Source organism: Falco peregrinus, chromosome 1 (assembly GCF_023634155.1).
Source record: "Falco peregrinus isolate bFalPer1 chromosome 1, bFalPer1.pri, whole genome shotgun sequence".
Lineage (NCBI taxonomy): Eukaryota > Metazoa > Chordata > Aves > Falconiformes > Falconidae > Falco > Falco peregrinus.
This window is the reverse complement of record NC_073721.1, coordinates 22708963-22732005: the sequence shown is the minus strand read 5'-3', so window position 1 is coordinate 22732005 and position 23043 is coordinate 22708963. Positions and strand designations below refer to the sequence as shown.

Sequence of the window (23043 nt, the reverse complement as noted above, 5' to 3'; positions counted from 1 at the left end):
CATTGTATCTGTATTGCAAAAAATATCCTGACAGTAGCATGCAGATTTATTAACCACCATATATAGGAATTGTTAGATTTTATTCCTTGAGCAGAAAGGCAGATTGCCCAAGTAGGATTTGGACAGAATAGCACCATATATACTGGGGCTCTTTGATCACAGCCAAAAAAAATGCAGGTACATATACATAAAACTGGCAGATGAAAACTGACTGTTGTGTTCCTAAGGAAAGTCTCTTGCATTGAATTTGGGCAAGAGTATTCATACGAGTTACGGTATGGGAGGAAAGAAATGCTGTGGTTTGTTGGGCACCTTGTGACATTAATGCTACCAACTACTGAAATTCTAGGCTGTAGAGAACAATATGGGAAGCCAAATCTTAATGTTGCATTTAGCATCTGTTTAGGAACATTACACCTAATATTCTGGAGAGCTTTTGTCCTAAGGGACACCAGGTTAAAGATTATTAAATTGATGATAGTTTTATTTTAATAGAAGGGGAAAATTGACACAGGTAGGCAAAACTAAATAGTTACTTTAGCTGGAAGAGATGAATACCTGTTTTCAGTGTTTCATAATGGAGAAACTTCTAAGTTTTCATGTTCAGAGTGAATCTCTTTCATAGAGACAGAGGTAAAATTAAAGTGCATTTCCAAAGATCTGTGTGTGTATCATAGATAGCTAAAAACACTTTGTTAGATGAGCAGCAGTATTTCACTTGAGAGGTGAATCTTGCATGACCCAGTGGGTGTGTGTGTGAGGGTAAATAAATTGAAGTCCATTGAAAATAAAGCATGTTTCAGACTTGCTGTAAAGGCAGATGTGAAAGTTCAGGTCTCTACACGAACAGTGAAGTGCGCGGAGGTCGTCTGCTGTTTCTTGGTGTAGTCACAGAGTTTTCTTTTAGCTCTGGCTGCTGTTGTTAGCTTGCCAAGAGGAGATAATAGGCTGAATTTAGATATTTTTTTTTAAAACAAACTGAAAGTTCTGCTCTGTGTTCACTGACTTCAAAGGTTTGTATGTTTTTGTTCCATAAACTCACTGAATGGAAGTGTTTTTTCAGGAGGTTCAGTGCTAGTTAGTTTCATTGCACACTCATTTATCACACACCTGGGCTGATTTTTCTAACCATGTTCTACTCGTGAATATACAATATATTAACATATGTGCAAAGAACTTGCATCTGCTTTTGACTTTGAAGCAATGAAGTGTCTGATCATCATTAAAATGCACTTAAATGTCTTTCAAGTAACTCTCTTTAGGTCTGTTGTGGTTAAACTGGATCTGAATTTGTTCGAGCTCACTTCAGTAGTTCCTGTTTCCTGTACCAAAATAACTCTGCTCCTTGGCATGTATGTTTTCTCCATCTCTTGTTAGCTCTTTCTATGTATCCCTTCAAGTAAATATTTCCTAAACGCAACTTGTGGAACATGGAACAAACTCAAAGTGTGGAAGAGTTGCAGTGGTATTTTTCAGAAAGTGAAAAAACTTGCATTCCTAGTTCCTGTAAAATATATGGGACAGAGGAAACAAACTGTTTCCCTAGAGAGCCATGTATGCTGTATCGAAAGGACCACTGCTTCCACCTTGTTGGGATGCGCTGATTTACTGTTCTGCTTTTGTGTGTGTGTTTTTTCCCCGCCTTTCCACCAAATCTGATGCAAGTACCTATGCTGCTTCCTTCTTCCTTTCCTGTTCTTCCATATTAAACCCTCAGGGTCCTTCTGGCTCCTTGCAGCCTTATTTCCAAGCCAGCTGTGTCTTCCTTCAGACCTTTGCCTCTGGGCCTGGGGCTCAGCTTTCTGCTCCTCTCCTGTTGCAGGCTGCACTTTCTGCTTTGCTTTGGCTGCTGTTTGCTTGCTTGACTGCCTGGTTGAAGCAGCAAAATACTAAGGGGTAGGAACTTGCAGAGGGAGCAGGAGGGGAGAAATGATTTGTGGAGATGGTGGAAGGAAAGAGAAAAGGAAATGATTGTGCGATGCAGTAGGAATTTCAAGTAAGGCAGTCAGATGAAAGAGGAAGATGATCCTTAGTTGTAATGGGAACAAGCATTTCTGAGTTTGAAGATGGTGTGGGAAGGTGATGAGACATAAGGGTGGTGTGAAATTGGAGAGTAAGTACAGGGTAGTAATGCAAGGAAAAGAAAATAATCATAAAAGTACATCAGGTATTTGAGAAAACTTATTTTTGTGCTTATATGATGCAGATAAAGGTAACTTAATTCTTTGCTGACTCCTGGCTTGTCTTTTCTGTCACAGTTCTCAACCTCAAGACCTATTTCTTCTCTCCAATGCCCCCATTTAGAGCCTTCCTATGAACAAAAAGTTTTCTGTTAAGGACCTGGGCAGCATGTTTTTATTCTGATTTATGGGAAGCAGGGGCATTGATAACTGCCCATAAGTTATAGCTTATGTTGTAGTAGTTACTCTTAAATTGGTACACAGCAGTTTTATCTGCCACACATTACACATTAAAAGTATTTTGGGAGAAACATCTATGACCGAGTTCCTGTTAGCACTCTTGCAGCAGTGTTGAAGTGTGGGATACCAATGGCCAAGTGGTGTCTTCATTTGGATTTCAGGTGACACAACAAATCCTAGATCTAGGGTATCATCTGCAATATTGGGTTCATTTTCCAGGCCCTGCCATTTGAAGTTGTGTAAGATGACCATCCCAGAGGCTTGAGGATTAAGGATACAATCCTTCCTAAAGCTTTTAAAGCTGACTTGCATTTCTGTCAGTAGAATTTGAGCAATCTTGATCTTTTCTCCAACATGTAATTCCTTGCGCTTTCAAATCCTCATTGCTGTGTGCATTCATGGATTTACGTACTGGCAAATCAGTATGTGTCTGTCTCCTTTTCCATTATGCTTGTATAATCCCATCCCACGTTCACCCATAGTCTTTGCTCTTGTCATGGTTGAAAGGGAATTCCCTCCCATGCCCTGATGCAGCAGCAACAAGCTACAGGTACATTTCATGCACCCTGTCTCTGAGAGTGGAGCCTTGTTTGCTGTCTGCAGAGCCCATCCTGTGATGGTGAATATGTATGCTTCCCATCACTTGTGTCTCAGCAGAATGAATCTTGAGTATTCCTGTCTTATTAAAGGAATGGCTTTCTTGGCTTGCTAAAGGAAGTAGAACAGCAATATCCTTAATGCACATTGCTGTCTATCCTCAAGAAACAAGCAGTGCTCTTGTTTCTCATTGTCCTGTTTGTAAAGTGGAGAGTTTTCCCTTGGGAATACCTCAGCATCTCCCACACTGGGATTATGGCTTGCTAGGCCATGACACCAGTAGGTTACAACTGCTCGTAGGGGCAGGTTGCCTGACTGAGCGATCTCCAAAACTTGCTCAACGGGATCATTTCCCCAGTAAGCATGCCATTCCTTAGCTTCACCTGAGCAGGACACGTTTGTGTTGCTGCATCCTTCTTTTACCATCTTATGTCCATTCCTGTTAGTATTCCCTGAAGAAGACAAGTGATGCCATGAAATGTGAGGTTACTGGTATGCAGCTTGTGCAAAATATCCTCCCATTTGCAAGAAATATGATGTTTCCCTTTCAATAGCCTTTCAGGCTGAAATTCCTGGGGAGCATTCAGCTCCTCTGGAGGCCACTTATTTTAATCAAAGAAGGGCAGTTTCCTGAAGTCCTTAAAAGCTCTTCATCTTTTCCTTGACTTCCATCTGAATTTGGTGCCCTTCTTTCTGAATGTCATATTTGTCACTGTTATTCTTCAAAACAATTCTTTCTGACTTGTGTTTATACGTGGCTGGATGGGATGGAATAGGTTGCGGATGTCCATAGAGTGTGTCTCATATATTCATGGCAATTAGGGAAATTTCTCTGAATCCCCTGCACATCTCTCGCCTCCTGTAGATTGACTAGGTAGTCTGAGACTTTATGAACATTTTGTCCTGAGACTGCAACTTTCCAAGCTTGGGATCGTGTTGGCTTTTTTTGTGAGAAGTCTGCTTCTCTGGAGGTGCTCACCTCATGCTGCTCTCACACCTGCTTTGTAGCTGAGTATCCTTGCTGTGGCCCTTGGACTGCAGTCCCACCTGCAGCGTCTCTACATGGGGACAGTGCCGAAGTCTGCATCCTTCTGCTTCAGGGTTTCAGTACCTTTTTTTTGATTCAGCCAAAGGCAGCATCACAAGCCTGAATTCTTAGTAGGCTTCCTAAAACAAGATTAGCAAGAGCATTTCTGATCAAAAAAGCATCTTACATGAGGCAGTTGCTGTTGGGATGTTCTTAAAAATTCAGCCGATAGTGACAGTCAATGCTTATGCAGTAGAAATACAAGCTAGAAGATAATATTTTGAAAGTGGCAATCTCGCCCCAATCTGACTTTTTAAAGGGAAAGAAGCTGTCAGTGGTACTGCTCTGCTAAGAGTCCCAGCCTCCCCACTTTTCCACAGATACCTTATGAGCTTCCTGCTGCTGTTCGTTTTCCATTTAAACGTTATCAGGTTGTATGGTTGTTTAGTGTTCATATGGTCCACTAAATAGTTCTTGCCTGTTGTGATCTACTGTATTAGCAGCCTAGACAGAGCCTGCGTGGTGGTGCTCCCACAGCTCTGCTCAGTATTGCTGTATCCCAAAGTGAGCTTTCTGTAAAGTAGGAACATTGGCATTACTTACCTTCAAATCCCTGTGCATTGCTCCTTGGTGCTGGATGGAGTGTGTCTTATTTAGATAACGTACACATCTTTCAAATATTTATGTCTCAAAGCGTGGCTGCTAACATCAGTCCTTTTACTGACTCTTAAAGAAGGAAGAAATACTTCTTCCTAAAATCGCTAAGAATGTTTATTGAAAGACTAAGGCTTCAAGGGCTTGTCTGCATTCTGCTGTTGTACACCTATGGCATTTAAACTGGGGACTTCTCCAGGTGACTGAAAAGCAAGAGCTGAAGCAGCTTTCCTAGTGACAGTAACATCTGTCAAAAGTGTTAAGTGAATCAGAGTATATGCCGTTAAATCTCTGTCACTTTCCTCCCCCTCCCCCATACATCCCATTTTCTGTGAAACCCCTTCCTAAATTTACACTGGAATCAGCTATATATTTATGCTGTCATGACAATGTTCATTTTTGATTTTCTTATGCTGAGGAGGAGCAAAGTGCTTTTGCAGAGCACAATCACTTCACCTGGACAACACTGCATTTAGAAAAATTTGCAATGTGTTAGTAGCCTCTAATACAAGAGACAAGAATGAGCTGTCTTTGCTCAGAGGATCTCTTAATTGGATTTCTGCATCTATTTAAATTAGGTTATCATCCACTTGGCAGATTTCCTGCTTATTCCACCAAGGTGAAGGCCATCTCCATAGTGGCTATCGGTCACTTTCTTCTCCAGGGCATCTGAATGTAGTTCTCTGTCTGCATGCTCATTTATCACTATGAAGCCAGGCAGACCTCAAAATATGCTAATAAACTTTGGGGAACTTTTTCTAGTTGCCATTTAGCTAGACTCCTCATACCAGTTTCCAGTCAGAGTTCACTGTGTGGAGCTGCCAAGAGTGGAAGCATACATGGATAATTGTTTGGTTGATGGAGCCACTCTTGCCTTTTAGAGTAGGTGGTTCTCTTCAAGATATATTGTCGTGACCTTCAGGATGTGTTGTCTGGATCTCTGTGACTCAATTTTGGTAACTGAAATGTTCCTGGAGGGGTTAGATTGTTTCTGGATCCCTTGATGTTGTGACATATGGGTACATATGTTTTCTTTGCTATTTTTGTTGGTGCAAAAAGTCCAGCTCAGTTGCACTGGATGTGAACACCAAAACTGTGATATGCGTTGGGATAACACCCTTCAAAAAACCACTTTTTTGGCCAGGCATCTCTGAGAGACAGCCCATTCCTCCATCATGACTTTGCTATGTGTTTTCACCTATAATTAGCTGCCGAAATCTTCTACTGTTTGCTTCAGGTAATAAGTAGCTGCTTGATCCTGTTTGGAGGAATTGATAGTGGCTTCTCAAAATGAAGCTCGTGTGGGAGTTCCTTGGGGGTGTCAGATATTTCAGAAGTAGTCAAATTGTGTTGGCAAGAGCTGACTTTTTTTTTTTTTTTTTTTTACTGAGCTTGCCAACGTTTCCAGTATCTAAACCTGGGGTTTTGTAGGATGCAAAATACTAGCCTAGAAAAGGGTGGTAAGATCTGTGGGGTGAGACATATTAAAATGCAAGAGTTAACCAACTCTTGCCTACAGTATTTTTATACTAACAACAGTTTTCAGCATAGTTGAAAGGAGACGTTAGTTTTTTTTTTTTTTCTTAAATTATTTTGCTTTTTAAATGTCAAATGCTGAAATATGACATAATGAACAGCAGTGTAAATTTTTTACTGATATATTTAGAAATCCTAAGTGGAGCATTTGATCAACACGGTCTCTACAGAGCAACTCAATTCTGCAACTGGAAGTTGTAGTTAAGTACAAGAAATATGAAAATGAGGAGGTGGTTTTTCTTTTTCACAGGTTTAGATCAGGGCATAGTTACTTTCCCTGTTGCTTGTCTCTTTAATCAAAGTCTCAGTTTAAAAGAATTTTAGTGTACTCTTCTGAAGAACATTCTTCTATCCAACTATGTACTAACAGTCTTGGCTGAAGATTCTTACTCGGAAATTTCCTTTTGCAACTTGAAGTTGATGCTGTGGGTTGTATGTTGTGGAAAGGCAAGCAACGTGAAGAAAATCCACAAGTACATTTAAGGGCCTTCATGTTATTCAGTCCCGGACTTGAATCTTACTCTTATTCCCAGTTAATGAGACAAGAATAGCTCACTGGAGTTATATTTAAAATTCCCTTTAAGAAACATTCAAGGCGGTCATTATCCATAGCCAAAACAAACAGCTAATGTAGAGTTATCAACTATTAATGGCATTACAGTCCAAACAAGACCCAGATTTTACTGAAAGGTCTGTGCTATTCTGTACTGTCCTGCTTCTGGTTGTAAGTTGCAAAAGAAGATCCATTTGTGTGCTTGCAGTCTTTAGTATTGAAAGACATTATCCAGTATTACGCAATTCAGAAAACAACAGTTCCTACTGCATTGCTGTCATGCAAAAAGTATATACTGCCTTACGCTGCAGGTGTTTCTTACTGCCTTTAATTCAAAACCTTCTAGAGCAGTTGGGGGGGACCTCCACCTTTCTGTGATGGACTTGGCACAAATAATTTATCTAACAACATAAACACTTTGGTTGCAAAACCAGCTTTCCTGAGGACTGTGGACTTCAAATTGGTGGTTGAGGGATAATCATCTTGGAAGGTTCTACTTTCTCCCTCTATTTCTCATATAGGAACCTAAGCGATAACTACAATATGTAATACAACCTGCTGAGAAGGGATGAGTGCAACAAAGAGATTTCAACTGTTGTCTCTTGTTGACAGTCATTTTGATATCACTGAGGCTTTATGACTTTTGGTCGTTGTTTTTGAACCTCTGTATGTTTGGCCAGGCCACAGTATTCATAAACAGCCAAGAAAGTTAAGTATGCAGATGAATAAACGTCGGATCTGTGGCCCCTTGGTGCGTTGAGTATTTCTGTAGGAAGCAATAGCAATTTTTAGTAAGGTTTCTGTATCTATATATTCACTACTTTTTAGAAGGTGGGGCCTATTCTTTGTGGAAGGGAGCATCTCTGTGGAGATTTTAAAAAATATTTTAAAATTATTTAACTTGTCCATTCTCGATGTCACTGTCCTCAGTGATTAAACATAACAGCCTTCCATCAGAGATGTACTTTAGTTTTGTTGGTTAAAGTGACAAAAAGGTTCATAATTGGTAACTCCAGTGTTTTGTTGTTAACTAGACTGGGAACACAAACACTGAGGTCCTATTCTGGAGCAGCATGCAAGTGTATGTTCTCATCTTACATACTCTTTTAAGTACACAAGGACTTAAAAACATCACTGAAAGCTCTGTGAATGTGGACTTGGAGTGGAGAGCTTCCCCAGACCTGCTAGAAACTTGCAGCCTTTGCTTTTTGTGTTACTTGGATACTAGATAACACCTTATGAAATGGAGGTATGTCTTGATATAACTTAAAAAACCCTCTGTTTAGCACTTTTTGCAGTGTATTCCTATCCTGGTGAGTAGTTTCTGGAAATCAGGAGCAGTTGTAATACTTGGCCATGTCTTCTCTTTGTAAAGAAGTACTTACCACCCCCCCACCCCCATTTTGCAGAAGTAAACACTTCTAAACATTTCACGGTATGGATTTTGAAACAGATGGTTGTTGTAAGGATTGTCTTGACTCTTGCATTGCTGCTCATTCTGGGTCAGAGGCTGCAGATTTTTTTTCCCTGTTTCTTATCTACTGAAATCAGCTTAATTAATTGTGGAGGGTTATGGATATGGAAGCTCCCAAAAAAGCAGTGCTTGGGTATGAATTTCTACAAATATGCTTGATAGGTGTAGTTGGTGGATAGATCTAAAGGATGTACCCATATACTCTAATTGGATTTTTACAGCACTGATGAAACATCACAAAAAAGATGCCATGGGTTGTAGTAATTTTGAGCAAGGTTTATCATATGAATAAATTGTGTTGGACTTGATACTGTTAATCTTTTCAAACCTAAATGATTCTATGATTCTAAATAAGGAGTTCTAATCTCCCAGGAAGCTGCACTTTTACTGCTTTAAACTTCAGTTCTGGCAGTGAGCTCTGTGTCTCTGCTTGGTCAAATTCCTGTAGATATTTCCTTCCTAAATATGGGGGTTTAGGTCTTTAGTAGTAGTTGGCAGACTCTTGATGGGGGAGGCTGTAGAAAAAACATTCTTCCTCCCCCCCATTAGCTTTGGCATAAAAGTTCATATTGAAAAGTTTTATTTAAAGTTGGGAGAGAGGAGCAGCTAAAGAAAAGGTCTTGTGTATTTTTTTCTTCTTGACTATTAATACAAAATGTACTTTTTCTTTCCCTTTTTTGAGACCTCTTCCAGCCTGTCTGCCCAGTACCTTGCTTTTCATTTTTCTTGCTGGCAGTTTAGAATTGTTTTTGTACATAGCTGTGGTGGTATACTTGTGAACACCATAAATTTCAGATCTGCTTCCAGCTGTTCTGTGTCAGTGTTGTCCAAATTGAACGTTTATTTTCTCCTATTCTTGATCCACCTCTTTTTAGTTAACTCTTTTCAGCAGTAGATTACATGGAGAATGATACCTGTGTTGCTACCACTGTGCCCTTTGAACTGCAGGTTCCTGCAGACTCCATTACAAACTGGTGCTGTACCAGCACCCTATGTGCCAAGGAGGGCTTTGTGTTTCTGTAAGCATCTCTAGGTGTATATGGCAGTAGTCTTTCCACCTATAATTAAATTATTCCTTTCCTTAAACTCAGCAAGCAGCTTTTCCAATATTGAAATAAGACCTTTTGGGATAAGATTAACTTTTTGTTCTAATATTTATTGTATGTGCTGGAAGATATGGATGTAGCATTGAGGAATTTTTTTTTTTTTTCCTTGCTGTGGATGAAGAGCCTGAAATGCCTGTTCATCCTGCTCTTTGTAAAATGTAAATTACTGTCAGGATAACAACAGGCTGTAATACAGGCTTTGGTATTTTATTATGTACACTGCAAACATTAACTTTGCTTCTTATCCAGGGCTGCATAACATCTCAGGCTTTTTTTCGCATCTGTTAGAAACCCAGATTTTTATCTTCTGCCTTCATGCTTGATGAGTAGCCAATGGATGTTAGTAGCAGGAATCTGGGCGAAACACTTGTCCAAATCCTGCATTTTATGGCCACTGCAATACAGCACACTTTTAATATGAGCCTTTTCCAGCACAGCTGAAACACGGCTTCTGTGCAGAGCCCCTGCCTGCCGAGACAGAAAATGTGGCTGATTATTTTCCCAGGCATCTTGCTGCTCCTGAGCTGTAATGTTGGTGGGGTTGGTGGCTGGATCTGATCTGGCTGGTGGACTGAAGCAGCCCCCAGTATAGGACTGGGTGGTCTGTGAATTAATGCACGTTTATATGCTTTTTTCTGAGAGGCATTCATAACCAGACATACAGGTTTTTAAGTGTGTTGTATGAAACTTCTTAAGGTGCTTTTCACATGACTTCTGCAAATTAGAATGAAATTAGCTTGTTCCTACTGTTGCCTTATTAATTACCGTGATGGACTTAAACTGATTTGGGAAAGGATGTGTTGCAGAGGACTGTGCCCACATGTTTTCTGTGTGGTGTTTTTTTTTTTTTTAAATTGTTCCTCAAGTCTCCATCCCATTTGATCATTAATCTTTTTTTTTTTAAAAAAATATATATATAGTGATGGCTTTGTGTCAGGTTCCTACCTCTGCAGAGATGACAACTACTTTCTACTCTAAATGACCCTCTGCATTAGGAGCTGTTCGACAGTGCTAGAGTAAATAGTCTTGAAAATGCCCCTTCTTAAAAGAGGATCATCTGGGAATAGACCCAGTCCCTTATAAATACTGTAGTTGATTTTGTTTGCAGATAGTTTCTATTAGAATCTTGACTCAGAAAATACAGAATAAACACTATTTTAAAATAAAAGGTAATGAAACAGCTGTATCTTGTGTAAACCACTTGCAGTGGCAGGAGTGTGTTTATGACCATTTTAAATAGCTTTTAGTATCGATTCAGATATAGATATATTAAGTGGATATGTGGTACATTTGTGTATTCAACATCTGGGGCATATGCTGTTTTAAAATAATAACAATGATTAAGAAATGGTGTAGTTTAGAAAAGCATTTGTTATGGCATAGTTGTGAACTGTGAGTTAATTTATATGCTTTGAGTTTCATTTCATATAAAAAAAATACAAAAGAAAAAATATTGTCTACCTGATATTTCACTTGTGAATTATATTGAAAGAAAATGGCTTAATAAAATAATGTAGAAGTCGCTGAAAGCCTGGCATGTGCAAATATGTGAGAATGGCAATTTTACATTGCATGAATAATTTTTTTGGAATTATTGGAGTGACGAATATTTTCTTGCAGGGGACAATAGAGTAACTCTTATTTGTAGCTATGACAATGTATTTTTAGAATCAACTAATTTTTAAATATGTCAAACTGAGCTTTTAGAATCAACTAATTTTCAAATATGTCAAACTGAGCTTTTTGTTTATTTTTAAAGATGGATGGAATATTTCCTGATGAGGTTTGTAGCTTACAAACTGTGAAGTGTGGTTTAGTCTCATGCGAATACACTCATAAATACGCAGTTAGAGCGCAAAGTGCTTGCTCCTACAGTCGGTACTGCTTACGGGCAGCTGGAGGTGCTTTTTTGTTATACTGTGTTCTTTGTATTTGAAGTCTCATTTTAACTAATTATCCTTAACTAATAATATCTATTTTGATTAGTCAAGCGTGACTGAGTTATTATCCAGACCATTCTATGGAGATACTTAATTTTAAGATGCTAGGATGTGGCAGAGATGAAACTCTGTTATTAATGTCCTAGCCAGTGTGTTTTTCTTCTTAATAGATTTATTTTTTATTGTTGTTAAAAGGGTTTGAATGACTTGGTGGGTCTTTGAGCTTTAATTTCTGTGATATTTCCATGTGGAAGAGCAGAAGCTGTGAGTCAGTTGGTTCAGATGTAGTCTTAGACTGTGACAATAGCTCATGAATTTCCTAAGTTTGTTCATGTTGTGTATGTTTTGGGGCTTTTCCCCAAAATAGACTTCTAATGGATTTTCCTAGCTGTGTGCGGTTCCTTCACTGTTGTTTAGACCGAATTTCCTAGATCCCTTTCAAATCCTTCTACTTGATTCCAACAAGAGCAGCATTGTTTTTTGCTGAGGGCCTCTAAATTAACAGGAGAGGTCTGACTTGAACCGTATCTGAATTCCCTTCAGTCTCTTGAGGATATTCTTGCAAACACTCCATTTGAAAGGCTGACTTTATCAAGGAGAAAAGCCTCATTTTGAGCCTTGGAATGAAATAAATGGCTGAAATTGTAATGCTAGTTGATATGACTAATGTGAAAGCTTTTATTATGCTTTCTTCTTCAGCAGGCAGTTTGAGTAATGCTAATAATTAGTGCCTTTGTTAGAAGGATTTGGGGGATCTGTGGGGGTGGCTAAGACCAAAAGAACAGTACTGAGTCAGGGCAGAGCATAGGAGGCATAGTCTTGCCCTAGCACAGGAGGAGGGAATAAGGAAATAGGTTTATCTGTCATCTGGTCAACCTCACAAATTACCAGCTTCTTGCATTACTGAAAGCAAGGAGTAATATAGATGTAGGTTTTTCTGGTGTTTTTTATTTTCATGCATAAGGAATTGGAGTGACAGTATGTGATGTCAAATTAAATTTCTCAAGAGCCAAACAGTTGTAGCAGTCTGAGTCTGTGTTGTCTTGCAGACAGGACTTGAAAAGTCTGGTCTGCTTTCCATCCTGTGCTTTGCCTGGGTCAGTGATGATGGACTCTGATGTAAAGTAGCATGGTTTTTTGAAATAACCTCAAAACTACTGAAAGCATAAAAAACTTCTCTAAACGTTAATGAATCTGTGCTACATATAACCTTGAGGTATACTTTAAAAGGACTGTAGCATAGGCATAGTATCTCCAAGGCTGTCTGGCTGGTTTTGGGCTTCTGAAGTCTCAATTTGGCTCTTTTCCAAGAAGACATGATCTATTAATCTATTTTTCTTTGGAAACCTTGTTTCATATTCATATTTTAAAAGGATAAAACTTCTGAATGTGTAAGCTCTGCTCTGCAGGTAGCTGTCATCTGCCTGGGCTATGTTCACATTAGCAAATAGTTCAGCCCACAGAATTGGAGTTTCGGAATGAGAAATAAAGGGCTGAGGACCTGGTGTCATAGATCTAGATTTAGCATTCTCATTTGTTCATTTGTGCAAGTTGCTTTACGAATTTTTTGCAAAATGTCATAACATGGTGGTTATGCTGCATTAGCAGGTGGGTAAGTTGAACTTGACAGTCTGAAGGGAAGATTGGAGAGCTCACCTGAGCATGACTCACCACGTTGCGAGTACTTTAGTTGTAGACATTGAAAGAATCTCAGGAAAATCAGGAAAAAGTGGTGGTGTTGCACGTTTTCTGTCATAACACGATGCTGGCAGAGACACTTCTAGAGGTAACAGGTTGTATTACATACCCATTTGGGTAGTCTCCCAGAGAATGTGTGAACTTTGAATTCTGAAGTTGGTATGCTCACAAACAACTCCTTCCCTACTCAACTTTGTGAAGTGGCTACTAAGAACTCCAAACTTCCAACCTGACCACATACCAAACTAAAACTGCAGGCATAATTCTGTGCACACAGAATATACAATGTAACTTCAGAATTTTCCTTTTAGTCACAAAGAAATGATTTAATGGTGGTGTTACTCCTGTAGCAGTGGTGCCTCCTCTGGTGAATATAATGGCCTTTGCTGTTCGAGTAATACTGAAAGACAGTGCGGTATCATGCTTTTGTGTGCTTCAGTTTGTATAATTTAATAGAAAATATAATAAACTAAGTCATAAGTTCTTTAACTTCTTGTTTGTATTTCCTTTCAGTTTTGTATATGGAAGATACTTCAAGTAGCCATGTTATTCTTTGGTGTTATTATAGATGAGAAACTTGTAGCTAAAAGAGGATCTTGCAATCACATGAAATCTATTTTTATTTCAATTGTCGATGTATCTAAACCTTATTTACAAAAAATAATTTCAAGTTAACATTTCTGTAATTATTTTTTTACTACTTTGCACATAGACTTCATCATTTTTTTAGGAAAATACTGAAATTCTGGATTTTTTTTCCCAAGAAAATACTCATTGGAGCACCATGTGGTTGTGCTGAAGTTCCCATGCTATTAATCAGCTCAGCTGTTGGCCATGTGGATAAATCTTGTCTTTTTTTGCCACAGGTCCAAGGAGCTAATAAAGGAAGCGATCCTTGACAATGACTTCATGAAGAATCTGGAATTGTCTCAGATCCAGGAGATTGTGGATTGTATGTATCCCGTGGAGTATGGCAAAGACAGCTGCATCATCAAGGAAGGAGATGTGGGTTCCCTGGTGTATGTCATGGAAGGTATGATTTTAAAAGCTGATACTTATTTCCTTTTTTCAACACATATAGAGACAAAAATGTTATCTAAATATGGTTGTTGAAAAATTGTGTGGACTAATTTTACCTGGAAAATTTTTTACTAGATTTGTGTGCCTCCCTATATAAAGAAATAGGTTAACCTTGCACTGAGATCTGTTGGAATAAACTACTAAATCCACTGAATATAGTTCTTTGGCTTTGAGGCAATATCAATGGTTTGTTATATAAATTAGGGACTTAACAGAAATAATGGTGTTATGGAAGAGGAAATGACTGTAAAACAAGGAGAATGTGGTCATGGCTTGCTGCCTTATTGTGGGGACAAACTTAGAAATGTTGATAAAGCACATGGGGCACTCTGCAGAAGCAATGCATTGTGTAATAGAAAGTGTTATTTTTCTGTCTTGTGCACAAAGTAAGTGTAGCATCTGCAGTTTGGCACATCTGATTTGTCACAGTATGTGTTGTAGCAGAGTTTTGTTTTCTTGGTGGAACATGAGAGCAATGGATATTCTGCTGTTCTTGGCAGCCATCAGGTTTCTGAAAATCTTATAATGGAATTGGTGTTGCCAGTGACCTGCTTCTCCAAAATGTCAGCTATTTGCATGTTATATCTTATTCTTTCCAAGTTCTCTAACTCTTCACGTGTCAAATTGAGCATATTTTATATGGTTTTTTTTTTAAAGGAAGTGCATGTTCATCTGTAGGAGTTACTAAGCTTGATCAAACCTCGTGTCCGTCTACTACAGCATCCCTCTTCTGAGAGTAACTGATAAGGAGTTTTGAGTCAAATGTCACTGTTTGAATTAAGAAAATGCAGTGAGCAAATTCTGTTTGATTTGGTACAATGCAAATGGATAAATGCTTATAAAATTCTTCTTGCTGCTTACCAGAGCCATCTCATAGGCTTGCAAGCATTTTGGCCAGATAAGACCTGAGGGGAATGGAGGTTTCTTGCTTGCCTGTATCTTTTGAGCAAATACATGAAAACTACAGGTTATGTATAACTTGCGTGTTTGTATGTATGTGTACATGCGTAAATTCATTTCTTAAATTGTTCTTTTAAACAAAAATATTTTCAAGGCAGTAAGCCACCTTTTAAATACGTTTTTTTGCCAAACTCTTAATGTTGTATAGTTGCAAATGCTTTTTACTAGTTTCCCAAAACAGCTTTAATGTTCTGTCCTTTTAAGGTGAAGTTCTTTCTCAAGTCACAGGTTTAATTCCTTTGGCTTCTCATATTTTCCAATTTTGCACATTCAGATGGCATTTTGCATTATGAAGTAGGCTATGGGGGATGCCAAAGCAAATTATATATTTCCACCCCCAGCATTACATGGAAAGATTTAGGTTTTTCAGGCCTCCATTTAAATACAGAGACGACTTGGATGAGGTGCAGAATCTGTTCTATCAACAACTGCTTTAAAATTATATTTGAATAATATTGTTTTTATAGTAAAAATGTGGAGGTTTTTCACTGCACAGCTCTATGCTTGCTTCCCAAACAATGCCACATCAGAGGCATGCTTACAGTATATTTGCTTCATGACTGGTTTTGGGTGTTTCCTTTAATGTTGTCCCTTGAAAAAGCCCGTAACAACAGCACACTGTCAAAAGTGTATACTCATCTCCTGCTCAGCCTCTTCATATTCTATGGAGAGGATTTTGGAGGGGAGTTCTGGGCAGAGCGGTTTCCACCATGGTTGGGAGTATTGAACACTGTTTGGTACTCCGATGACCCTTTGTTTGACAATCTGATGATGATGTACTAGTAGTGTCAATTCCTTGAATTTACCAGATGTTTCTAATTGTTGGTCCAAACTCTGTGACTGAATTCTTGATTCTTGTTTTCTAAATGAAATGTGTGTCAAAGACAACTTTTGTGTCTTTTGGGCACTTCAGCTTATTCTTGCTTTTCTGGCAATCCAGCCCTCTATGTATGAGGGCATGACTTGGCTCTCCCCCAGCTTTCGGTTGGTCTTGTAACTTAATTTAAGATTATTTAGATAGCTCCGTAAATATGCATAATGCTTTACAAACAAAATTATGAAGAGTTTATAGTCTATGTTTAGACATAATGCAATGAGTGATGATGAAGTAATGGAAATGGAAGAAGATGTTATCAAATGGGTTGGATTATAATTATGAGAACAGGCTCACTCATCATTTTGGCTCATCATTCTGTGTCCTGTCGGTTATTAACATGCCCCACCGCCCCCCAACTACGCTACAAGCATTATTCTTTACAAAACTATACTGAAGAAACCCATACTTGTGAGTATGAGAGGTATATTCTTTTCTAAAAAATCTAAATGCTGCGTTTCCTCCATTAATTACTCTTTCCTTACTTGTACTTATAGCCATGTTTAATATAAATAAAAATTGCTTATGTAGAGCATTTGATAACCAATACTCTTATGCTTGTTCATAATTTATGATTCACTGTTTAAATAGAGCCTCTTACCAGAAGATTTATATATATATATAGTCTGTTATATATTGGTGATGCTTCCTTAGACATATTTTAAATAATAATTTTAAGTAAGATAGATTTGAAAACATCTATCATTTTCACTGTTACTTTCTGCATTCTCTTTTATTGTGGTGAATCTGCAGTAGCGTCTTAGTTTTCCCCTCTAGACATGAGGACTCTGCTAGTCCTGGTGAGACCTTTGTAACTACAATCCTTGAGTATTTTGGTTCTTTACCATGGATGTTAAAATTCATACATATGTGACACTCACTGAGCTTGGTGAACCTTAAAAGGCTGGATAATAGTAAGTGTTGACCTCCAGGCTCTTTCTTCTTCATTGTGGCTTGATGATGCTTTCTGAATGTAATCGCAGGTTTGCTACATTCCTTGGGTGGGAATGGCTGTAGCATTGTACCTCAGCAAAGAGTCAGGAAAAGGCTTGATTCCACTTGTCCATGTTGTCTTTGGTTCTAGCAGCAAGGTAATTTCATGCTGTCCAGTACTGGCTCTATGTATGCAGTCATTTTTTATTTGTGTATTTGCCCAACACTACCCATGCTAGTGGGCTTGACTTTTTCCCCTCCAGTCACATACTCCCATGCATGTGATGACAGGGTTAAAACTTTGTATTCTTTGTCCTATTATTCCATATCATACCTCACATTTCCTGCCCTCCCTGTTGTGTTTTTTTTTGTTGTTTGTTTGTTTTTGTTATCAGGAGTGAGAACAGTACCGGTACAAACAGGTTGGACTCTAGAAATGAAAATTTGGCTAATACAGTGAAGCTTGAGAAAAGATAGGTTATCAAAAACACAAGAACATCTTTCATACATCCTATTATTCAACCTATTATGTGTCAAACTGTAGAGCTGGGCAGGGAGAAGTGCATCACAGTACAGGATGATAGGAGGGTGCTGTAAATTGTGATTTAGATGGGGAGAGGAGGAAGCTGAAGGAAATGTTCTTGGGAGTAGAAATGGTGAGGTGGTATTAGTGGGAAGTCAGAATGAGGCACTGACTTCTCTGCAGCATGCTGGATAGAGACAAGTGTTGAGTTTGACAGGTAGGAGTGTGCCTTTGACATGTGCCATGCTTCAGCTGGTTTGGATTTTGTTCATTGGTCCCAAAAGGAGGGAAACACCCATCGAACTGAGGAGCTGTCAATCTAAACACCCTCTGGCCTGGACATGTGCTAATCTGGGAGCTTGTTTTTAAGGGTGTTTGTGTAGAATAGCTCCTAAATTGTGCAAGGCTAAGGGAGATGTGTGGTTAGTCTAATCCTCTAAACCCAGTAACTGCTAATACACTCAATCACCTCTAAAAGAGAAGACTGCCTCAGTCCTGGTAGACTTCGCTCTCCTGGGTGTGCATCTGTACTTTCTGGACTGCCTCTGCATTTCTTGAATCTGAGAAGTTTGATGCAAGGAATTTAGTTGGGTTTTTTGTGATCATCGTCATCCCTGTCCCCGTCCCCCAACCCTATTTTTTTTTATGGTTTGGATTTTTTTTTTTTTAAGTCATTGGAATACAGGTAAGATTTAACTGGAAACTTGCCTAGTTTTCTCGTGGGCTCCTGCCTGGGCTTTTATAAGATACAGCCTTGAGGAACTATAGAATGAGAGTTGTGCTTGTTGGAGAGTCATTCTGGGTCCTTCTGTCCAAGACAGCCTGGCAGCACTGAGGCAGATAGGATCCTAGGTATGAAAGCCCAAGGACTGCTGTTTTTACCAGGTCTGAAGCCTTGGAAATACTGGTTTGTCCTGAATTTGGGCTCTTGTTCAGCTTTGGGTTGGTAGCAAGAAAAGAAAGTTGTAGGTCAGGAGCTGAAACTGAAATTTCTCAGCAAGCAGAATCCCATATTTAGGGTTACTTCGCTTTTAGTAAGTTTAATAAGCTTTTTTTGTTGTTGTTCTGGGCTGACTCTAGCCATAGTCTGTGTCTTGCTGGTCCAGTTTCCACCTCTAGGAAAATAAAGGCCCCCAGTTCACCTGCTTTAGACTTTCAGGACTACTGTTGGCTCCACTGTATCCCAGTCTTTGAAACACTTTATTTCTCTAGCTTCATCCTGCCTGCACTGTTACTTAGTTTAGTCCTTTGGGGTAAGTGGGTCTGAGGGACTTGCGGCACACACCACTTTAGAGATGCCTTACGTATTAAATGCAGATAGCCAGGGATACATTTGTCCAGTTAACAGAATTCTTTAGGTTGATGCCAACATATTTCTTCCATAGAGGAGGGAAACTTTCAGGAGGTACCTACAGTGAGGCACAGCAACCTGAGGGGCTCCGTAAAAGGCACTATTAGATAGGTGCCAGGGTGGAGAGAAGGTATCATCGCAATCGGAGCCCTGTGAAAAGAGATCTCCTTATGGCTTTATACCTTACCTGACCTCAGGCAGGGTTTTTGCTGTTTACAGACTGTTCTTTGCATTTTAAGTATTTCTGTTCCTTAGCAGCAGTGCTGTCATCAGGTATCTGCATGATCATTAAATAGTAACACAAACTAGGTCCTGTGGCTGTGAAAGACTTCTTAGAACAGAGACCTCGATTAGGATGTGCAGAGCTTTTGCATTTGGGTGGTCGTAGCAACGTGTGTTTCCTGAGTAGTGTTTTGTACAAGTTGAGTATTTCTCTTCCCCTCCAAAGTTTTCCCTATAGCTGTACAGGAAGGAAGCTGTATATTGGACATTTGAGGCAAATGGCACATGTCTGTTTGTCTTGGGTGGATCTTATGAACTACGAAAGAAGGATCTATATGAAGTAGTAAGGTAGGAACTGGTATTTCATCAGGTTCTGAAATGATCTGGGGCAGGGAACACCCCTGAATTCTCCTATGTTCACTAAGCAGCAAGAAAACCCTGTCGCGACGGAGGGAAGACACAGTCACTCAATATGAGTGATCAGCAGACTTCCTTTATTGTACCTTACAGTCACCTTTTATGCTTTGTTACAATTAGCTCATACATATTACAAAAGTTAAGCTCATTATTGGTTAGTTGCCTAAATATCAAGCCCGCCCCTAGTTTCTCTTCTGTAGTTATCTGTTCCCACCTGTAACATTCTTTTCCCACCGCGATCTTCCTGTTATTGTGTAACAAGAACTGCCAAGGATAGTGTATTTTTGCTTTACTTCAGATAAGCTGAGAGCGATGTGCATTTTTGTCCAGCCAGCTGGACTATGTCTATGTGAACTTTTTCAGCTAGCCAGTTATCCACAAAACCCTACAACTTCTGTGTATTAAATTAATTGGGTGAAGAGATGCCCTTATTCTCTAGCAACACCAAAAAAATTCCCTTGTAGCTGTGCTCTGATGGTGGAATTTAACTTATTTGTTATATAAGCAAGTATTCCTTAGGGGCTGGAATTGCTGTGAGCGTTAAACATACGTGCTTTGACCGCCTACAGCAACAGTTTTCCTCCAGGCTGATGAGACTGGTAGTGAAAAGGGGGACGAGTCTTGTACGTTTGAACTGGTCTATACTGGCTCTCTTCAGTCTGCAAATAAAACAATTTTGAGAATAAAATAAACTTATTAGAAATATTACCTTATGAGAATGTATATTGCTGTAAGAGTGGTTCAACACATTGTTTGCGTGAAAACCAAAGTTTCTTTTTGAGCCAAAAAAGGTTCTTACTGGTTTAACATATTCTGCCTCTAAAATTAATCCACCATCTCTAGTTTTCTTTAAGCAAAAAAACCCGAACATTTTCCAAGTTCCAGTTTTGCAGTTTTGCACTTGTTGGCTTCTTTGTTGTTATGCTTTCTTTGGGCATGATATTTCTAAAATTTTCTGAAAGCACTTAAAAATATGAAAACCTGGAAAGGTCTCTTTCAGAGACATACATCTAGATCTGTACTGTGTTGACAGGTTTGAGTTATGTGTGGGTGTTACCTCACACTAATGAGGATAAATGTGATATCCCACATCTGAAACCAAATGTTTCCTCTTGTGCTCCCTCTCTGTCTGAACCTGTCAACTGCAGTATGTCAAATTTGATGGTTGCATTATGAAAGGAAAATACATCAGCAGAGCTGTTGATAAATCAGGTGGCAAGATACAAGTTTTAGGCTCTCATGTGAATAACAGTCATGCTGTTATAAACAGATGTCTTAATTTTTTTAGAAACTATATTAATAGGTGTGAAGAGTCCTCTTTTTATATTTGTTGCTATTCCCATAAAGTGTGGAAGACATAATACAGTGAGCCGGGGGAAAAAGGAAGGTTAAAATACTTGGATTAACTGTTTCGTTGCTTGTGATTTTTGTATTGGCACTGGGTGCTGTAACATCCTCTTTGACTGACTGTCCTGCAAATTACTATTGAGGTTGCACCTCTGTACCACAGCTTGAGAACTTGAGCAAAGAGAAATAGCTCCACCAGTACCCTGTGGGCTCCTACTTCTGTAGGCATGAAAAGGGAAGAACCATTTTTTTTAAGAACCCATGTTGAAAAACAGCCTGCACTTCCCCCAGTCCTTGTTTTAGTAGTTTTCCTCTATTAAATTTAGTTTTCTTTTTGTTGTCAGTTATGGAGATTTGCCTTTAAAAGAATACTTTGTTTCTTGCTTCATTCTTGGTGGCTTCTCCAAAGCAACGTATTGTCTAATTGTGACCTTCCATGGGAAGGTGTTTTTTTGGGAAGTCAGAGATGTCTTGGGAAGGAACATTCCTAGAAACTGCAGGATTTGCCAGGATGGTAAGCTTGGTGTTGATAAGGGGAGACAAAGTCTCATTAGCCATTTGACCTACAGAGAAGAATGCGAGAGCCTGTAGAAGACCTCCTATCAGAGGTTGCAGAACTCTCTGGTCTCAGATGGGTGAAATATTCAATGCAACTCTTCAGTCTCTGGGGATTTTTGCTGTTGAATCAAAACCAAAACAGGCATCTAGATACTGTGTTTCTCCATCTCCTTGCTGCCTCCTGCGTGTTATCATTACAGGCTTTGCCAAGGTCTTGTGGTGCTATAATTAATATTTTATGACCAATCTGTTGGCCAGTGCACTTATACTTGTTCTCACTTCTGAAGGTATGCTGGAGTGCATCACCTTTTTTGCTCCTGTTTCTTGCTCCGAACTGTGCAGTTACATTTCCCCCTCCCCCCCCCCCAACTGGACAATGAGCACTGCAGACTCTTGGATGCTACCTGCAGTCATCCACAAACGCGGCATTCAATCTGTCTTTGTGTCATTCTCCCTCTGACCCCTCTTTTGTCTTTTTTTATGGACTACTCTCATAAGGATCTGATTTAATAGGATGTAATTGCTCTTTTAGCCCTGGGGTCTTCTGAGTCAGTTTCTTCTCAGAAAAAGGATTTGGTAGTATTGATTCTTCTAAATGAAGGAAAAACAGAGAACGGAGACCCAGTTTGGATTTAAGTAGGCTAAATTACTTTGTTCCCAAGTGTAAGTCCAGAATAGCAAAATGGGGGCAGTAGTATTGCTGCCTCAGTGGAGAGTGTGCATCATGTCTCTTGGCCTGCACCACATTAATTTTTATATTGCTGTACACTGTACTAGCAAGAGGTCCCTTACTTTATTATGGCCTGCTGTTATTGCCATTGTAAAGTCCAGATGCATGAGCTGCTTCTTGTTGGTATTCACCAACACTGATGGTGGTCATCATTCCTCTCAAAGAACCATACTGAGGGGTTTGTTGTTTCCCCCCTCCCCCCAGCTTTGGCAAAAGGACTTCCTGGAACAAACTTTATAAACTCTTCAGTCTGTTTTTAATTTATTTAGTCTCTGGGGCTAAGAGTGAATATGCAGTTTCCAGTTCAGTCAATTAAATCTAGAGACGCTGGCTGAACTCTGTGTCTGTTGGGGCATTTCAGGTCAATCTCATGCTCTGAGATCATACCTGGAGAGATGGAGTTGAGCTGGTGCAGGCAGGGAATTGCCTGGCTGCATAGTGTGTTTTGTCATGTATGCCCAAAGAGTATCCTTGCTAGACTTCCTTCGGATTGGTGGTCCTTCAGACCACCCTGAAGTTCCAAACTTTTTGGTGTAGGACCAGTTGGTTTTGAGTACTCTTTTGAAATATATTCCTGATAATGTAGCTAGGTCCTCTGATGTATGTTCCCACCTTTCTGCATCTCCTAAGGACACTCAGAAAGGTTGTAATAGCAGCATCCATTGCAATTAGGGCTCTTCTAACACAATTGAGGCAGATCTGCTTCTAAGACTTATGCTGCCTTTCAGTACAAGTGTTTTGGGCCCTACCTGAGTCTCCAAACCTCTCCTTGAGGGGTTTGGATCTGCCTTCCCAAGCAAATGTCAAAAAATAACATCTCATTGCACAGGTGTTAGATAGCTCTTGAGATTGGAGAGCTTTTACTCAGTGTCCACAAGGAGCACCATGTAGGAAGGAATCAATTAGGCATTTATGGCAAAGTGGGATTTTCTGCACAGCATGCCAACAAATCACTATTCTCTGAAGAAGCTGCCTTTCACAGGACTTTCCATTAGTTTTGTGAAAATGTACTGTGGCAGCAGTTTCTTCTTTGCACTCCTGTG

At 39.4% G+C, this 23043-nt stretch overlaps 1 protein-coding gene across 2 annotated transcripts in view; it reads left to right on the top strand.

Moving 5' to 3' along the window:
• PRKG1 (protein kinase cGMP-dependent 1) overlaps positions 1–23043 on the top strand; it is a 508740-nt gene that overhangs the window by 54968 nt on the left and 430729 nt on the right. For both annotated transcript variants that reach the window (XM_055790419.1, XM_005235115.4), the window contains exon 2: positions 13872–14038. In XM_055790419.1, coding sequence (XP_055646394.1) covers positions 13872–14038 — 167 coding nt within the window. The remainder of the gene's footprint in view (positions 1–13871; positions 14039–23043) is intronic.